This window comes from Bubalus bubalis, chromosome 13 (genome assembly GCF_019923935.1).
Source record: "Bubalus bubalis isolate 160015118507 breed Murrah chromosome 13, NDDB_SH_1, whole genome shotgun sequence".
In the NCBI taxonomy this organism is placed as follows: Eukaryota; Metazoa; Chordata; class Mammalia; order Artiodactyla; family Bovidae; genus Bubalus; species Bubalus bubalis.
Window position 1 is genome coordinate 41074370 of NC_059169.1, and position 20602 is coordinate 41094971.

At 37.0% G+C, this 20602-nt stretch overlaps 1 protein-coding gene across 29 annotated transcripts in view; it reads left to right on the top strand.

Moving 5' to 3' along the window:
- KLF12 (Kruppel like factor 12) overlaps positions 1–20602 on the top strand; it is a 534319-nt gene that overhangs the window by 348922 nt on the left and 164795 nt on the right. For all 29 annotated transcript variants that reach the window (XM_044927244.2, XM_044927239.2, XM_044927243.2 and 26 more), the window contains one exon: positions 12387–12933. In XM_044927244.2, coding sequence (XP_044783179.1) covers positions 12387–12933 — 547 coding nt within the window. The remainder of the gene's footprint in view (positions 1–12386; positions 12934–20602) is intronic.

Sequence of the window (20602 nt, forward strand, 5' to 3'; positions counted from 1 at the left end):
CTTTACCGTCTGAGCCACCAGGGAAGTCCAATTATATAGTAGTGGTCACAAAATACTGATTGAGTGAAAGCTTTTCATCAAAAACATATGAAACTTTGTAGTATCCAAACGTTGATATGTAATTGTTGACATTAGTTTCTCAAGTTGGAAAATGTTTTCCAGATAAACTATGATGCAGCAGCTTGAGATTTCCAGAAGAATTCATAGTTTTAACCCACTTGGGTTACTGCAAATGCAGACTTTTATTAATAGTTACCAGTTTATATTCTTTTCTTAGTTTTATTGCAGGTTATATAGGTAGCTATCAGGGCTTCCCTGATAGCTCAGTTGGTAAAGAATCCGCCTGCAATACAGGAGACCCCAGTTTGATTCCTTGGTCGGGAAGATACGCTGGAGAAGGGATAGGCTACCCACTCCAGTGTTCTTGGGCTTCCCTGGTGGCTCAGCTGGGAAAGAACCCACCTGCAATGCAGGAGACCTGGATTTGATCCCTGGGTTGGGAAGATCCCCTGGAGAAGGGAAAGGCTACCCTACCCATTCTGGCCTAGAGAATTCCATGGACTGTATAGTCCGTGGGGTCACAAAGAGTTGGACACGACTGAGTGACTTTAACTTTCATATAGGTAGATGGGCTTCCCTGGTGGCTCTGTGGTAAAGATTCCACCTGCCAACACAGGAGATTTGGGTTTGTTTCCTGGGATGAGAAGATCCCCTGGAGAAGAAACTGGCAACCGACTCCAGTATTCTTGCGTGGAGAATCCCATGGACAGAGGGAGGCTGGTAGACTATAGTCCATGGGGTTGCAAAGAGTTGGGCACACCTGAGCATGGTTGATTTACACTCGTGTTAGTTTCAGGGGTACAGCATAGTGGTTCAGTTATAAGCATATTCATTCCTTCTCGGATTCTTTTCCCATATAGATTATTATGCAGTATTGAGTAGAGTTCCTTGTGCTATGCAGTAGATCCTTGCGGGTAATCCATTTATATATATACTGCATGTACGTTAATCCCAAGCTCTGTATTTATCCCTTCTTCCACATTTCCCCTTTGGTAACCATAAGTTTATTTATTTTATTTTTTTTTTGAAATCTGTGAGCCTGTTTCTGTTTTGTAAATAACTTCATTTATATCATTCTTGAAAATGTTATTACTTGTTTTAAGGTATTCAGCGACTCTTGAGACTTCACTCACTAGCATTCCTGAAAGAATAGAAGGTCCCTTTACTACGTCCATGTCAGCATTTCTAGTATCATTTTAAAAATCTTTGTTTCTTTTAATGCTCTGTCCCAGCCAGGAGGAGTGCTGAGCGTAGATTTCCCCAGTCACTGTCAATCACACTTGTTAGCAGGAGTCTCGTCTGCTGGCAAGTTTTCTTTTTCAGTCCGATCAGTCTTTCTCCATTCTCTCTTCCTGTTCTGTCTTTGTCTTCCCTGAAGCGCTAGTCTGCTCCTTCTCCCCTTTTGCTCAGATGCTCATTTGATGGATGAAATCAACAGGGGCTTGATGTGTATAGTTAATTCTCCACATAAACCTATTAATTATGTACGCTTCTGTGTGCCTCATGGCAGTCCCAGCTTAATGAGGGACCACTTCAGAAAACCTTTGGACAGTCTCACCCTTTTATTCTTAGAAAGACCTGCGTGTATCTATATTCCATTTACCAGGAAGCCAAAATATGAAGCTAGAAAAGTTAGTTTGCATGAGTGCATTTTGCTGATTTGTAGGGGGTGCATTTAAATACTATTGCTTTTCTACTTCTGCCGCTTTCCTGTTGTTGCTCCCTCTGACCTCAAGGTTGGGTGGGAAAAAATGGATTTCTCTCAGCTTTGCCATTAGTCTTGTTTGGCTTGTTTGTGGGTCTCTCTTTAAAGGCATTTTCTATGAGCAGGGAAGCATGTTGGGCTTCTCTTGACTGCTTGCTTGCTTTAAGTATCCAAAAAATAAAGCCTACATTTTTGCAAATATACCACCTTTTACATAAAAAGTGTGTTATTGCTGTATAGGTTTGTAATGTGTTGTGGTTTCCAGTTGTAGCATTGGGCATCTCTGCCTCTCTGAGGTCATTTTCTAGTCTGAAATTTGATGTTTTCCAGTACTATGAAATAGCCTTACAAAAATAACTTGTGGCGAATGTTTTGTGAAATCAAAAGCATGGTCCATCTGGTAGCAGACAAGATTAATCTGTTTGAGAATGGTAAACATTTTGCATATTTTAAAATATGTAACTAGCACAGAACATTTGCCTCGGGCACTTGAATAAGTCTGTGGTTTAGAGTGAAGATTCAAATGAACGTTTTATTCTTAAAAGTCTATAAGGTATGCTTTCTTGTCTTGTATGGTAAAACTTCAATATCTTAAATCAGTCACTGAGTAATAATGCTCTTTTAAAAACAAAAGAACAAAAAAAGTAACCGTGATATAGTAAAGATAAGCCTATAACAGTTAACCCTTTTTTAAAACATTGCAAATATTATAATAATTTTGGTTTATTAATTTTACAAAGAATTATAAATAAAATAATAGATAAAATTGAATCTTATATTGAATTCAAATTAATTTTAAAGACGTAGTGGGCTTTACTTTTTTAGTAGAGATTCATTACTTTCAGAATACTTTGGCAGAGTGTACTTGAGAATTCCATATACTCACCCCACTCTTCAACAGTTTCCCCTATATAGAGTCTTGCATTCGTGTAATATATTTGTTGGATGTGATGATTTAATGAACCTATGTTGATTCATTATTAAGTATAGTCCATGCTTTACATTAAGGTTAATTCTTTGTGTTGTACACTTCTGTGGGTTTTGATAAATGCGTGGTGACAGGTAACCACCATGGCAGTAACATACAGAAGAGTTTCATTGCCCTAAAAATTCCCTGTGGTTCTCTTTTCCATCCCTTCCATCCTGTCCCCCAAACCCCTGGCAACCACTGATCTTTTTACTGTCTCCGTAGTTTGCCTGTTCCAAAATGTCATAGAGTTGGACTCATATAATTTATTTTAACATGTATTTGTATGGTTTTTCTGAAGTTCAGTTTAACAGTAATTGCAGGAAAATGGGAGCAAAACTAACTTCTTATACTTCCTTTTTTGACACTTCTTATAGTGGCACTATTTCTTTACCTCATTTGACCAGTTAAATGGGATTTAAGTGGTTTAATATTTTGAGCATAAATATTCTCATCCAGCAAATGTGTTTGAGTGTTCACTGATTATGTGGTAGTACAAAATACTATTAATTTACATGTTGCACATTATGTTCATGTCCAAACATGTTTGTCAGTCTTTTCATTGCTTAGGAACATCTGCTATTAATTTTTAAAAAAATGCACAGATAGAATAGAATTGCTTCTGTCTTCTACCACCCTTTAGGAGAAGCCTCCTCACCTCAGGTTTGATCCCAGCTTTACAACACATAAGTCCTAACTAAACTAGAATTTCAGATGTGCAGTCAACTGTTAACATAAATTCTGATCCCTTTGGGTAAGTGATAAGATTCAGGAAAGTTCTGGGAAATAAATAACTTATGGAAAAATATAGTAACTAGGAAATAAGGAAAATTTAGAGTAAATTTAAATGTGTGTATTGAATCCTTTAAAAAGGCCAGCATGTTTACAATTTGAATATGAAAGCATAAAAACATAAATGCAAAACCACAGAGAGTCCGTTATGTTATACATATGTTCTGAATTTTCTTAGGGAATCAATCATTTCTTAAATTGACACTTGAGAGATTGAGATAAAGTAGTTGAATTAAATATTCATTGAAATATCTTCCCCTTTAACTCATTCACTACTTTGGAAACCAACTTCCAGATTGTAAATGTAAACGATTTCTACTTGTTTCCTTTTATTCTTGTCCATACTTTTTGAAAAAATATAATTTGTCTTTCCTTTTTGGAGTATATACTCTGCTTTAATTTTTTCTTGGTCAGTTTTCTAAAGTCACACTTGTACAGCAGTTGTGTTTAAGAGTGTGCCCTTGAACATGTAGAGTAAAGAAGAAAAATCACTGGGCTTGAAAGCAGTGTGAATGATGATTGTCAGGGCGTATGCAAGACAAATCTTGAAAAACTGGCTTTCCTTTTTAGTAAAATAACACAGTAGAGAGGAAAGTGAAGTTGATGCTTTTTCACAAATTGATGTTTGGTGCCTTTCACACTGAGGGCAAAGATGGCCAGAGTTGAGTAGGTTGCTTGCTTTAAGCATGGTGCTTATATTTTTAAAATTTTCCTAATGAGGAAAACTAAAATGTGTACCTATTGTGCATTTCATATGAAAAGAGGAATTCACTTTAATTAAAGTGTATTTGCATTGAAAATAGTGCAGTATAACTTAAAAACTCAATGAAACAGTATATGAAGTCATAAATTTAGTTTATTCTCTTTTTATGTGAAATGCACAGGAAGCTTTTTTCTAAATTAATTTATTTTTTTGTTGAAGGATAATTGCTTTACAGAATTTTTACAGCTGTTTTCTGTCAAGCCTCAACATGAATCAGCCATAGGTATACATATATATATATCCCCACCCTTTTGAAACTCCCTCCCATCTTCCTCCCCATCCCACCCCTCTAGGTTGATGCAGAGCCCCTGTTTGAGTTTCCTGATCTATACAGCAAAAGCACCTCCCGTGAAAAGTGCATATTCAACTACTCACCAAGTCAGACAATGAACCTTACATAAACTGTCTACTGTGACATAAGAAACAAATAAAACTCAGCAGTTTCATCTCATGATGAGACTGTTAAACAATGGCTGACATCCCTAAACAGTTATTTTAATGTATTTATGTATTACTGTCATAATGGATTCAAACTGATTTATGGATTGATAGATGATATTTATATTGTGAAACTAAGAGATAAAGCCAGTCAATTAAAATGAATTCCGTCAACTGTTAACATGATCATCCTATGAGCCAATCTAATGAAGCTAAAAAAAAAAAAGAGAGAAAAAAAATTAAACAGTGTCAGATGACTATCCAAGAAAGCCTTCCTCAGCGATCAATGCAAAGAAATAGAGGAAAACAACAGAATGGGAAAGACTAGAGATCTCTTCAAGAAAATTAGAGATACCAAGGGAACATTTCATGCAAAGATGGACTCGATAAAGGACAGACATGGTATGGACCTAACAGAAGCAGAAGATATTAAGAAGAGGTGGCAAGAATACACAGAAGAACTGTACAAAAAAGATCTTCACGACCCAGATAATCACGATGGTGTGATCCCTGATCTAGAGCCAGACATCCTGGAATGTGAAGTCAAGTGGGCCTTAGAAAGCATCACTACGAACAAAGCTAGTGGAGGTGATGAAATTCCAGTTGAGCTATTTCAGATCCTAAAAGATGATGCTGTGAAAGTGCTGCACTCAATATGCCAGCAAATTTGGAAAACTCAGCAGTGGCCACAGGACTGGAAGAGGTCAGTTTTCATTACAATCCCAAAGAAAGGCAATGCCAAAGAATGCTCAAACTACTGCACAATTGCACTCATCTCACATGCTAGAAAAGTAATGCTCAAAATTCTCCAAGCCAGGCTTCAGCAATATGCGAACCGTGAACTTCCTGATGTTCAAGCTGGTTTTAGAAAAGGCAGAGGAACCAGAGATCAATTTGCCAACATCTGCTGGATCATGGAAAAAGCAAGAGAGTTCCAGAAAAACATCTATTTCTGCTTTATTGACTATGCCAAAGCCTTTGACTGTGTGGATCACAATAAACTGTGGGAAATTCTGAAAGAGATGGGAATACCAGACCACCTGACCTGCCTCTTGAGAAATCTGTATGCAGGTCAGGAAGCAACAGTTAGAACTGGACATGGAACACCAAACTGGTCCCCAATAGGAAAAGGAGTACGTCAAGGCTGTATATTGTTACCCTGCTTATTTAACTTATATGCAGAGTACATCATGAGAAACGCTGGACTGGAAGAAGCACAAGCTGGAATCAAGATTGCCAGGAGAAATATCAATAACCTCCGATATGCAGATGACACCACCCTTACGGCAGAAAGTGAAGAGGAACTAAAAAGCCTCTTGATGAAAGTGAAAGAGGAGAGTGAAAAAGTTGGCTTAAAGCTCAACATTCAGAAAACGAAGATCATGGCATCTGGTCCCATCACTTCATGGGAAATAGAAGGGGAAACAGTGGAAACAGTGTCAGACTTTATTTTTCTGGGCTCCAAAATCACTGCGGATGGTGACTGAAGCCATGAAATTAAAACGCTTACTCCTTGGAAGGAAAGTTATGACCAACCTAGATAGCATATTCAAAAACAGAGACATTATTTTGCCAACAAAGGTCCGTCTAGTCAAGGCTATGGTTTTTCCTGTGGTCATGTATGGATGTGAGAGTTGGACTGTGAAGAAAGCTGAACGCTGAAGAATTGATGCTTTTGAACAGTGGTGTTGGAGAAGGCTCTTGAGAGTCCCTTGGACTGCAAGGAGATCCAGCCAGTCCATTCTGAAGGACATCAGCCCTGGGATTTCTTTGGAGGGACTGATGTTGAAGCTGAAACTCCAGTACTTTGGCCACCTCATGCGAAGAGTTGACTCATTGGAAAAGACTCTGATGCTGGGAGGGATTGGGGACAGGAGGAGGAGGGGACGACAGCAGATGAGATGGCTGGATGGCATCACTGACTCGATGGACGTGAATCTGAGTGAACTCCGGGAGTTGCTGATGGACAGGGAGGCCTGGCGTGCTGCGATTCATGAGGTCGCAAAGAGTCGGATATGACTGAGCGACTGAACTGAACTGAACTGCTATGTTAAGAGAGAATGTGTATTTAAAATCTTACGTGGAACCTAAAAATGCTTACAATATCTCGACATGGTTTAGCAAACAGCACCCCTGCAGTGGCTGTATTATGCAACCCTGCATCAGAGTATCTCTTATGCTGAGTCCTGTAAATCAAGTCACTCTGAGAGCTACAATAATAGTTTTAGGTTCTGTTTGGAATTTTTAGTTCTAAAAAAGGAGGTGCATTTGTTTCTGTCCCATAGTCTTAGTATTATTTAAAAGCACTTAATGCCTTTCATTCAGTCTTTACAACAATTTTATGAGTTTGGATTTAATATTACTCTTGGATAAACTCAGGCCTGGAGAATTTTTAATGATGATACCAAGATTGTATAGCTAATAATTAACAGGGCAGGTCATGAATTCAAGTCTTTTGTGTCCAAATCAAATTTTCTTTCTGTGATAACCATGTAACAGGCTCTATAACCATGAAGTCATGAACTATATATTAGGCAAGTCACTCTACAGTCTTTTCTAAACACTCCCATGAAGTGGTTTCTCAAAAAGTTATAAAGGTAAACTTAAACATAATCTATTTAAATTCTTGCTAGCTTACTGGTTGGCTGGATGAATAGATGAATGGAGTGGTGGATGGACAGATAGATAGTTTGACACATGTTTTTCATGTATGTGCCTGTGTGGGGCTTTCCTGGTGGCTCAGTTGGTAAAGAATCTGCCTACAAAGCAGGAGACCTCAGTTTGATCCCTGGGTTGGAAAGATCCATTAGAGAAGGAAATGGCAGTCCACTCTGGTATTTTTGCCTGGGAAATCAACAAAATACCTAAAGCTGAAGTTAGAGTTTAAAACATTTATTTAGGAAAAGGGTGATCTGATTAGAACAGCTCACGTGTAAGCTTCATCTCACTGAAAGGAGTATGTTCACTGGAATATTGTGCATTGTACTTTATTGAGTGAATTATTTTGAATCAAACTGGCTTTCCCACTCTTGAAAAAACAATATGACACAGCAGTATAATCCTATGTATATTATCTTTCAGTTTTCACACCTTCTTATGAAGTAGATGGTTACATTTACCAGACTTTTGTGTGTCTTTATGTATTTATTTCTAAAAGTATGAGAGGCGAAAAAATTATTGTGGACCCCCCTTCCAAAATATTATATCATTTTTTGGGAAATGAAAGTAATTCTCATTCTCTTTGACATAAAATGCAGGGTGCCCTTTTATCTTCATGTCTTTAGAAGGAATTCTGTTTCTATTGATAATATTGAATGTAGTTTATGTGTTTGATCATGTTTTCCACACCAGGATCATCAGCAGCAAAAATTCAGCTAGATGTTTTCCCCAAATACAGATCTTAATGGGCTTTTATTTAAAACAAACAAGCAAAAAAACATCAGCAGTGCTTAGTGGATGTTGCTGCAAGAGTTGCCCATCAGTGTTGTCTCTAGAATTGAGTAGTTACAGACCAAGGGCAAAATTTTAGTATGAAATCCTTTCATTGTTCTTTTTTTTTAACAAAATTTTCTTTTCCTAATTGTGCATAAAACTTTTCTTAGTAATTTCTGTTTTTTTCTCAGTGTCTTTGCCTCTTAGATTCTGTTTCCTGGTAACATAGCCATCCATATCTCTCTTTCTCAAATCTGGTAGGATTTCTCCAATCCTTTCATTTCTAACTGCTCTCAGTACTTCTCAGTTGGTCTTTCTCCAGCTTTCTTTCTCTTGGCTACTCTCCCATGGCTTCCCTATAGTTATGTGTTTATGAATTCGTATCTCTTGGTCAGTGCATTTCCGGCACTTTCTAAAATCCAAGAAATGAATTTCTAATAACAATTTCAGGATCAAACCTTTCAGGTCTTTTCTCTTTCCTAAAAGGAGGAATGCGCATACACTGTTTGGGAACTGATTTATATAGTATTGCTGGTCTTATCAGAGAAGGCAATGGCACCCCACTCCACTACTCCTGCCTGGAAAATCCCATGGACAGAGGAGCCTGGTGGGCTACAGTCTGTGGGGTCGCTGAGAGTCGGACACGACTGAGCGACTTCCCTTTCACTTTCCACTTTCATGCATTGGAGAAGGAAATGGCAACCCACTCCAGTATTCTTGCCTGGAGAATCCCAGGGACCAGGGAGCCTGGTGGGCTGCCGTCTATGGGGTCACGCAGAGTCGGACACGACTAAAGGGACTTAGCAGCAGCAGCAGCTGGTCTTATGTGTGTGTGTGTGCAGCTTGAAGCTGGAATTATGGATGGTATACCGGCCACATTATCACAGGAGAAGTGATTGGTAAGAGCTATGAGAATACGATATTATGTCAACCCTGTAAATAGTTGAATGGTGTGATGAGGGTTTTGTCCTCTTTCTACTGATAAAGCATTGTTTTTGGATGTGCTGGCTGTGTTTCACCTGCTACATGTGAAATAGGAACCAGTATGTGCCTCTGTGATGATTAAATTCATGCATAATGTGTCTAACATCCCCAAATAAGATATGTTTGTCATCCAAAGGTTTGGTTGATCCTTCCTAATTTTTTGGATCATTTTCTATATTGTGGTTTGAGCTTATGTAAAAGCTATGTAGTTATCAAGGATTTGAATGCACCTGGGGTTCTTAGTAGGAGAAGGCAATGGCAACCCACTCCAGTGTTCTTGCCTGGAGAATCTCAGGGACGGCAGAGCCTGGTGGGCTGCCATCTATGGGGTCACACAGAGTCGGACACGACTGAAGCGACTTAGCAGCAGCAGCAGCAGCAGCAGCAGGGTTCTTAGTGGGCTTCCCTGGTGACTCAGATGGTAAAGAATTCACCTGCACTGCAGGTGACCTTGGCTACATCCCTGGGTCAGGACGATCCTCTGGAGGAGGGCATGGCAACCCAGTATTCTTGCCTGGAGAATTCCATGGACAGAGGAGCCTGGTGGGCTACAGTCCGTGGGTTTGCGAAAGTGTCAGACACAACCAACGGACACACTCTAACAAAATGGGGCTCTTAGTATTGGATCTCTATAGCTTTCTGGTATATACAACAGAATTACCAGAGGAACATTCTCCTTCTATTTTTAAAAAACAGTAAGGAGTAAATTTTGTTTTTGTTTTTTTTTAATTCAATTTATTTATTTATTTTTTAAATTTTATTTTATTTTTAAACTTTACATAACTGTATTAGTTTCTCCAAATATCAAAATGAATCCGTTATACTGAGAGATTAAGCTATATTACCTACAAAGTATAGACGTGTTCATAATATACAGAAGTCTAAGCAGTTTGCAAAGCTCATTGAAGCCTGATGCCTCAGAAACCATCTATTTGCACTGTAAGCTCCAAATCTACCAACTGTATTGTCATAGTCTGCTAAAGTACCCTTTCATTTACTTTACGAAGAGTTTTCTGCAATGATGAATTATATGTCAAACTTGGGTTTTTAAACATATGTTGGAACTTTGTGTCCAAGTATAGTTAGGAAGAGGTTTGTGATGGAAATTAATCACTATCTGCAAAATTAGAATTTGGGGGCTCTCTAAATATAGTAAAAGAGAGAGGTTAATCTCAAGACTATATTAGAAAGCAAACCATGTTTGATAGTATATACTCAATGACATATTTTACAATTTTAATGACAAACCAGTTTGGATATTTTATGAAAGCAGCTTCAACAAAGAATTCCTGTATGGGTATAACACACTAATAAGAAATATCCTACCTTGTTCTACAAAGAAATTAAATGATAATACTGGGTACAAATTGAAATACTCTTCTTATTGGAAGAATAGATAATGCTAATAGCTTTTTATAAAAGTTGCTCTGTTTATGGCATTTGTTTTTGTTTTCCTTTGTTTCTTAATATCTGAGAATATTTAAGTTCTTATTTCTCAATTTCAGCACATGATATCTTGTCATTTAAAATTTTATGCAGTATATATTTTGGATGGTTCATTTTGATATTTTCTAATTATCTTTTTGCGGGTAAGTAACCATGTTGACTTAGAAAAAAAAATAAAACTTCAGCTCATTTTCCTTTTTAGTTGTTCTGGTACTATTGTTTAGCTTATTTCCTTTCCTTTCTCGTCGCTAAATAAAATGCCTATGCACTATTGTATTTTCTGAATGGAGCTATAATTTATATTCTATAAAGAAAGATTTGAAGAAGCATGTTTTGTTCCTTTAACTGTACGCTCAACTTTGAGAGAAATAGTGAACCAAATCTATTATCAAAGAATGAAATGAGCCAATTTAATATAATTTTAGGCATTGTTGTTCTCATACTATAATGAAGCTGAAAAAAGAGTTTTTGATCTTCATGTAATAGAACAACAATGTCCTTGTTAGCCTGGTCAGATTATATATATCCAAAAATAATCCCTCATAGTGTAACTCGCTGTTAAGGCTAGACAGACACATACTAGTTTGGAGGCCATTTTAGGCCTTGGAAATAGGCATTTAATAAATATTTCTTGAATTTATGGGTGAATAACTATAAAAGTAAATTATATTTATGCTCAGTAATAACACACTGAGCCCATTAGTTTAGGTGGAATCTTGGATTCTTTATTATTATTGTTAACAAACAATAATGTTTGTTTAGTATTTAGTATTTAGTTGTTTAGTATTTAGTATGTTCCTAGTATTATTATTAAATTTTGCTCATTAAAACTTGAAAGAAATGAAAACAAACTTGGACAATATTGTTATCATTGTCTTAAACAACAAAAGCATAGGCAATTTAAGATTTATAGAATAAGTTTTTCCTAAAATTATTATTTCCTAAAAATGTCTGTTGTGGAATTTCTTTATATTATTTTGATAAAATCTTTTTCATTGTTAAGAGCTAAGTTATAATCCCATTGTTAGAAATGATTTGTATTGAATACTTTCCTAATTGAGTGTGGGAAGTTGGAGAATTTTATGCCCTGTTTTAATTCTGAAAATGAGAATGGTATGGTGGATATTTCTCCAAATATGAAAGCTGAAATGTCGTAGTGAGTTTCCCCCATGTTGTTGCCAGGCCTCCTATAATAGTATTGAGTAAGGGTTAAAATCATGAAATCATAGAATTTTAGAGCTGGAAAAGATATTTAAGGTTATCTAATCAAAGTTTCCATTAGTTTGTAACTAATGGAAACTGAAACTCCTAAGTGTAGTGATGGGTCAGACCAACAAAATGAATGTTTTTAACTTTAGTTGTATATGTAATATCTTAAGAAGACAGTGTAACTACAACTGAAGACCCCATGCTGTAGTCCATGGGATTGCAAAGAGTTGGACACGACTGGGCAACTGAACAACAGCAAAATACTTCATACTCTGAACTTGTCTTTTAGAAGGTTTTATGTAAGATTGCTGTTCATTTTTAGGTTTCTGTGGCCTTTTTTCTTCTCCATAGTGTACTTATTTCCCTGGATTTTAACAACTATGTCTGTTGCTCTTCCAATTGTCTTGTACTTTTGAACTCTCATCTTTAATTAGGATGACTGTCACAGAGCAGTATCTCAGATACTTGGAGAGTGAATTAATGTTCCACAGCAATAAGAGAAAAATTAATAAACATGGAAGTCATAAATCGTACATCTAGTGGAGGATGTGATTAACAGAGATAAACATGTTCCATTTTTCTCCCCACAGTCTCCAAACGTCCACAAGTACCCCGATATGGAAGCTGTTCCCCTGTTGCTAAATAATGTGAAAGGGGAACCCCCGGAGGACTCATTATCTGTAGATCACTTCCAGACACAAACTGAGCCAGTGGACTTGTCCATCAACAAAGCCAGGACATCCCCTACAGCGGTTTCATCCTCCCCCGTTTCCATGACAGCGTCCGCCTCCTCACCTTCTTCAACTTCAACCTCCTCATCGTCTTCTAGCCGTCCAGCCTCATCCCCTACTGTTATAACATCGGTATCTTCAGCATCATCTTCGTCAACAGTATTAACTCCAGGGCCCCTCGTTGCCTCTGCCTCTGGTGTGGGAGGCCAGCAGTTTTTGCACATTATCCATCCTGTTCCGCCTTCAAGTCCCATGAATTTACAGTCGAACAAACTGAGTCACGTTCACCGCATCCCCGTGGTGGTCCAGTCGGTGCCTGTTGTCTACACAGCTGTGCGGTCACCTGGCAATGTGAACAACACTATCGTAGTACCACTTTTGGAGGATGGGAGAAGCCATGGCAAAGGTAAGAGACACAAGCGAGCCTTGCTTTATTTTGCCACTAGAAGTAACTGTTATGCAAGGAAGTTACAACTAAGAAGTTCTGTACACAGTGACACAGAGGAACAACTGATCTGCTCCTGTGAGTAGAGCACAGTTTAGTAGAAACTAACCTCGTTTTCAGATAGGTATATGTTTCAGAATTACTCAGTCTGTATTTTTATGTATCAAGTCATATGATGTCAGAATTCTAATATGTAAATTTGCTAAATAATGTTTACCTTCATAGGAAGGACAGTCTATATAGTCAGCATCGCTGCTTGTGAGTTGTGAATCCCTCAAAGAGATTAACAGTTATGAAAAATTTAAAAAGTACATCAAGATGTTTCTTCCTTCAGTTGTTCAGACTGGAACTTATTTATCTGGCAATAATATAAAATGACATGAAGTTCCAATGCTTGTTATCTGTTCATTCACTTTTCAGTAATTTGTAAATTAAGTTGCCATTAGAGTAATTCTAAAGTTAGGTGTTTGGCTGGAAATGCATCATGTAGTTAGAGTTCTAATCTTCATATAAGTCTGAGTTGTTATTTTAAATAGCAGGAAGCTTCTATGATAGAAATAATTCAAAATGCAGTATTAATATTTCCTTCTGGGGATTAGAAGCAGAAAGATATTTTCTTACATGCTGCTGCTGCTGCTAAGTTGCTTCAGTTGTGTCCAACTCTGTGTGACCCCATAGATAGCAGCCCACCAGGCTCTGCAGTCCCTGGGATTCTCCAGGCAAGAACACTGGAGTGGGTTGCCATTTCCTTCTCCAATGCATGAAAGTGAAAAGTGAAAGTGAAGTCGCTCAGTCGTGCCCGACTCTTAGCGACCCCATGGACTGCAGCCTACCAGGCCCCTCTGTCCATGGGATTTTCCAGGCAAGAGTACTGGAGTGGGTTACCATTGCCTTCTCCTTTGTTACATGAGTTTATATAATAATATCAAGTTAATTATATATGATAGCTGCTCATGAAGTTATTTTTCTTCTTCTAAGTTGTCTTTTCTTCTATTTTTAAGTCAAAGGAATTGTAATAACATAATGTTGTTGATTTTTCCCTTTCTGTAGATCTAAAAAAAAAAGCCACCATTCTATAGAAATGTAAAATGTCTATAATCATCAACTCATATGCATGTGTTTCAGCTTCAGAGTCTAGAAATAATGATGGATTAAGACTTAGGCTGTAGTACATTTTGCTTTGAATACCATATTACTGCCAAGCTCATAATTAAAATATGATGGATGAACACATAAAACACTGCCTTTCTGTACAATGCTAGTAAACTTAGTTGTTTTGGTTCTTGTAAAAGGTAGGATTCAGCGCATAGGAATAATATTTGATCATGAACTTGGAGAATTTTTGCAAACATACAAAATTGTGTATGCATCTTTTGCAAGTTACTGTTTTATCTCCGATAAGTTTCTTCATAGCACATGACAAATTGCACCTTTTCAGTTTTACCAAGTGAAAAATCTCATGGCTTACAACAGTCAGAGATTTAGACTGCAAACTTGAGATCCAGGTACTATGCTTACCTAACAACCATTTTGTATTTTTGGTGCTATTATGGACAATGGCCAGGAACTCGTCTCACCACTATCTTTGTGAACTAGAAAAAAAAGAAGGGAATATCTACATGGATTTTACTTGAGTCAAACCTTCTTTGATATTACTAATATTTCTAATCCAAATGAGCTAATCAATTTGAATAAGAGTAACATAATTAAAGATCACATTAGATATTTATTTTCATTTATAATTTATAAATGTGCTTTAAATACTTTAAGAATTAGCAATTAGAAAAATATAACCTTGTATATTACATTATTTTATATATGTGTATACCATAGAATCCAATCTTTGTGAAATATCACTTATGAAAGCTATTGCTTTTATTGTGGACGTGATTGATAAGGATTTTAACACTGTTCGTGACCTTTTCTTAAAAAACAATTTTGGTGCATTAATAAAGGAAACAGATGTCTCTTTTATATGCCATTATCATTTTATGAGAGAGATTACTTTTATTTAAAGTTTACTGCCAAAATTTAATTTTCTGGAAAATTTACCTTGTAGAAGAACTGTATTAAGACTCATGCTGCAATTTGTTCTCTACATGAGTATTTTTGTTCGTTTCATGCAGTGTTTGTATTCAGCAGTTTTTGCATATCAAGAATAAACATATAACTATCAGCACACTAAATATGAAATGGATGTTAACAGCATGAAGTTTGGGATCAAGGATGCATGAGTTTAGAATCCTAGTTCCCTCGCTTCCAGCATTGGACTGGGCAAAGTTATTTAATCTCACTAATCTTCATTTTCTTCAGTGATAAAATGCAAATAAAATATGATATATCTTTGAAGATTATTGGAAATATAAAGAGTTTATGTGTACATGTCTAGCACTGGTAATAATTTATCATTATTACATCCCCCCCCAAATACCTGAAGCAATAATGTTCAGAAATTTTTTCACTGTATTGTAAAAACAGAAAGTTGGGGGAAAAAAGACTTACTGAATTTAAAAGTGATAAACTGTTCTCAAGAAGTGCTTCTCAAAGTTGTAACAACAAATTATAAGGAATGAGGGTTTAGGATGAGAAATCATAAGGAAAATCCCATACTTTTATGTTTATTAATTTATATTGTTTTTATAATCCCCATATTCTACAATATTGCTATAGCATTTTATAAGTTTTTTTTTTATTGTTTGATTAATTAGATGATAATAAAAGTGTGTAGTGGAGGAGGCCTGCCTACCTCACAGAAGGAATAAAGGAAGGGACATTTCAGTAATTCGTCACATCTTTATGCTGCAACTATGCACTCGGGCACTGGGCCAGCGATGAGATGGCTGAGTGATAAAAGGAGGTCTATTTCCATTCTCACATAGGACTTATATTTCTGGTATGGGTGAGCAAAAGAAAATATAATAGGGGAGTTGGATTTTCAAATGCTACTAATAAAAACTAACTCATAAATGTGGGTGATTGTACTGGTTAATTAGTTTTAAAGTTGTTAAAACATATCTGGTCTATAGTAAAGAAATAGATTACCTTATGTCACATTACATAAGGGACTAAGAATGCATACGTCTGTATCTAAAATAGCATGAATTGAGTCGTTTGTCCATTCAAGTATTGATTGAGCATCTCTCATGTATTAGGCATTTTAGTGGCACCAGAGATAGTGTTGAGCAAAACAGATGCTGTTTTTATCTAAGTGCTTACAGTCTACTAGGAGATCTTGCCATCAAACAAAAATGTTGTATAATTAACTGATAGCTGTGGACAGAGTTAAAACGTAGACTAGCCATGGATGTGCCTATGGGAGAGAGGTTAATTATAGCCGTAGATGGACAAAGCTGTGTTTGACCTAAGTATTTTCATGTAGAGTGTTACATGAGGTTGGAACAAATGTTTTTGTTGTGATGCTCAGAAGCGGGTGTTTGGGGTTTTGGAGTTGTGGTAGGATGGAACTTTGCATGGGTATGTTTGGCTAACAACAGAAGAGCGTGTAGAAATATTCTAATGAGAAGAGAACTCCAGCCCATCCAAATATTTACAGAATATGGTCTTAAAGGAATGGCAAGTCGTTAGCTAACCCAGGGCACTGACAGAACTCAGCTGGGTTTTGATAAGATGTAATATGAAGAAAATAGCATGATGTTCTCAAAGGTGCAGTTAATACAGTGTAGACTAGAGCTATGAGAGGGATGCTGTAAGAGAAGGTCTCCAGAGGGACGCGTTTTTCTGCTTGATACCACAAGGACAGAGTAGCATTAAGCCCCCCAAGTGACAGTGCTGAGAGCTAGAAGGTTCTCCACGGGACCTGAGACATGTTGTTTATAAACAAGACCCTAACGGGGTTATTTGACCTTGTAACAGAATTTCAGTTGAGCCTGGGAAAGTTTTTGGTAGATTTCTCAGGAGATTTTCATTAGTTTTCACAGATAATTAGCAGCAGAAATCATAGAAGGTAAAAAAAAAAAAAAAATCACAAGCAAAATTGTTATTGGCTTATTGCTCCAATAGACATGTTTAGGATTCTCCTTTCCTTCCTTTTGATCCGCTATTAAGGTAAAAGAAAGGGTATTTAAGAGAATATAAGTGAAGAAGGAGTTCTCAGATTATCAAAAGCTTCTAAGGGGCCAAATAAAATAAGGACTAAGGGAGCATTTGGGGAAGGATGGGTTCATTGGTGACACCATGTCAGTGGAGGACTGGGGACAAGGGACAGACCAAAGTGAGTTCATGTTGTACTGGGAGGTGAGGCAGGGTAGCCCAGGAGTCTAGAAGGCTCTTTGGCCAAGTTTTGCTGAAAGAGTTTTGGAGAAATGGCATGATAGCTGAAGAGAAATTTATGCTCTCAAGGGAGCAATTTAAAAGAGACAGAAAGTATAGCATATTTGTATTCTGTCAAGAATAATCCAGTAGATAGTTGAAAATGGGTAATTCTAGAGAAGGAAGAATTACAGAAGCAAAGTTGTTCATTACACATTAGTTGCTTATATTATTTTGCAGAAGTAACCTGCACCTTGCAGTAATTAACCTGAATTCTGAAGTCAATTTATTAGATTGACACAGGTTTTGGGGGAAAAGATGCATAATGGTAAAGGAAAGAAAATGCAGAAAACAGCAGATAATGGTCTAAGATTGACAATGAAAAGCAAACAGATTAAAAGTTCAGTAAAATGTAGGTTCCACTGAGAATTGTAAAAATGATACCAGCATTAATATGAATATAAGATCAAACATTTCTCATTCATCACATACTGGAACATACAGAATAATTTAAAAAAGATAATCCCTAAACAATTTGTAACTGTTGTTTAAAGACATTTTTATAATTGAATATGTATAGATGTGTACATTTTAGAAATGCAAAATACTTAAAAGGACAAGGCCGTAACCAACTAAAGATCTAAAAAAAGACAGTGGATTTATTTTCTCCCTCCTGTACCTGAGCTGGCCCTTTCCCCTTGTAGCTAGAGGAACATAATATAACCTTGATGCCAAGGAATGAGGCTTGAACAAAGGAGTAGTTGATGTTGGCTTTGAAACAGCCAGAAGTGAAAAGCCAGCTGCGTAACACTGTTGCCTAGTTTTCTTCCCTGACTGCTATCCTGTCCTTCTTCATTGCTTTATATAGATGGTCTTTTGGATGTCTTCTCCTCCGTTCCCCATGTTGTCTTCTTCTTAGCCACCCAGACTCAACAGATGTTTCCATGACTATAAAAGTGGAAAAATGCCTAGTAGAAAGAACTCAGCCTGTTTCCTATGCAGCCACATTCTCTCTCTTGAAAATGCAATCCCAAGAGCCCAGCCTACCAGAATTTTTACAGAACGTATTTATTGCATCAAGACTTTTATTATAATAGTGTCATACTTGACTAATAACGTATCATTGGTCATAAGCGCATTATTCCTGACTTCAGACATTTGTAGGATAAGATCTTTGAGTTTAAAGTACTTTAACCCCGAAATATCTGACTAGAGCCTGTTGTAACTGCTGTTAAGAAACTAGCAGCCCCATATGGCCATGTCATTTCTTTGATCATCTCCATTAATTTTTTTTAAAAAGTGTTATTTTTCTATTATTTTTAGATGAAATGGCAAATCCTTCAAAACCATACCTACTCCCATAACACTGGTTCAGGAATTTCAGAGGGCTGTGGCTGTGGGCACGTCTGAAATCATCACACCCCATTTCTTCCTACAGGCTGCTGCTTTTCTCATCAGCCCACAGGAAGAAGCCACAGTGTATTTTTAGTCCCGGGCCATTTATACTTGTGAAAGGGAATCTGGTCATCTTAGCAGTTGCTGCAGAGCTGGTTGGAGGTTATGACTGTAGCTCCCGACCATTGAGTGCAACTGGGGTTTTACTCCCATGAAACTCCCCATTTCAGATCTTTCTGTTTCACCAGTGTTCTGCTCTCGACTTTCCCACTTGCTGATGTTCATGATGTCTTATTTCAGGTCCCAGTTCCTTTTGTCACAGACTCGCTTCTCCTGGCTGCCTCACATATAACTGTCCTCTTTTAGTTCACCATTCAATGGAATCCCAGTGGCATCCGCCCATATAACCAGAATAGTCCGGGGCAGCTGACATACACTCCTGTATATGGTTGTCTTGGCTTCTTGATTGAACTACCCCAGCTTCCTTTGGTAAATGTATTCTTCTTCTTATGTTTAATTATGATAACTACTAGATATAGGCTCCTAGTTTTAATCTGATTTTGATTAACAAACCTTCTAATTACTTAATCTTTTACTGTTAATTTTCAGTGTTGCTTATTGGGAAGCAGGACTGGATGGTTGCTCACTTTGGCTTATTTTTCTTAATTGTAGACTTTGAAAGGTTGTGAGTGTTTCAGTACTGTCGTTACAAAACAGACAGTAACTTGTTTAATAGTGAGAAAAACAGCTAATATTTATGAAAAACTGACTTTTAAATTAGAGGACAGAATATTTTATATGGTTATGTTGGTCATTTGTTTTTACCTGATTTTAACAAGGAGTAGAAACCTATCTGTATTTTTCTCATTTCTGGGCACACATAGGAAGTTGAATGGATTCCATCTAAAAAAGTGGCTTCTTACGCTCTTGTTTACCTGAAATATCTACAGTTTATTGACTTCTCTGTTTCATCTGGCATAGATTGTTAGTTGCTCAGTCATGTCTGACTCTCTGTGACCCCATGGACTGTAGCCCACCAGACTCCTCTGTCTATGGGATTTTCCCAGCAAGAATACTGGAGTGGGTTGCCATCCCCTTCTCCAAGGGATCTTCCCAGCCCAGGGATTGAACCTGGATCTCCTGTACTGCAGACAGATTCTTTTATTGTCTGAGCCACCAGGGCATAGATTGGGTTAGGTCTAAAATTCGACAATTGGCTGAAGAGAGGTGACAGAAACTATATGTATTGTTCTAAGAGATTATTAGCAGAAAAGAAAAAACTCTGTGTAAAGTCCTTGTAAACTGTAAAATGTCAAGGTGTGAGTTTGTCTTTGCACTCACACATTTAAACAGTAAATCGAAGTACAAACTGGAAAAGAAGAGAAAAAAATATGACCAGCAGAGGGGAGAGGTGATACTCCATTCAGAGATAGATACTGTGTAAGGAAGGAAAGATAGAGACAGGAGAAATCCATTCAAAAGATGAAGTAGCTAAAGCAAGGGGTTACCAGAGTGGACTTTGTGTTCATTCTGTTACAATTTGTTAGGTCAAGTTCCTTCTAAGATAAAACGGTCTAATTTATGTTTGAGTAGATAGATGCTTAAATGTGATGTATTACTAGTATTTAGTCTAAGAAAGTCTCTATATTCATTTTTTACCGCACCTGAAATATTTTCTCTGATTATATTTAACATGTTGAATCTGGAAATAAATCTTTCCTTTCCTCTGTAGTTTCATTTTGAAGAACAAATTTTTTCTCTCCTGAAGTAATGTTCTACTTAAATGTGAAACTTCTAATTTCAAATAGTACAGGTGCTGTTATACTACAAGGAAATTCTTATTTTACATATTAGATTGCAGATATTTATAGGATTATTTTGATGATGCTTGGATATATATACTGATTGCAAGAAGCATTTGAGTATTGGACGGATATATCTATATGTTTATAGATAACTGTAGAGC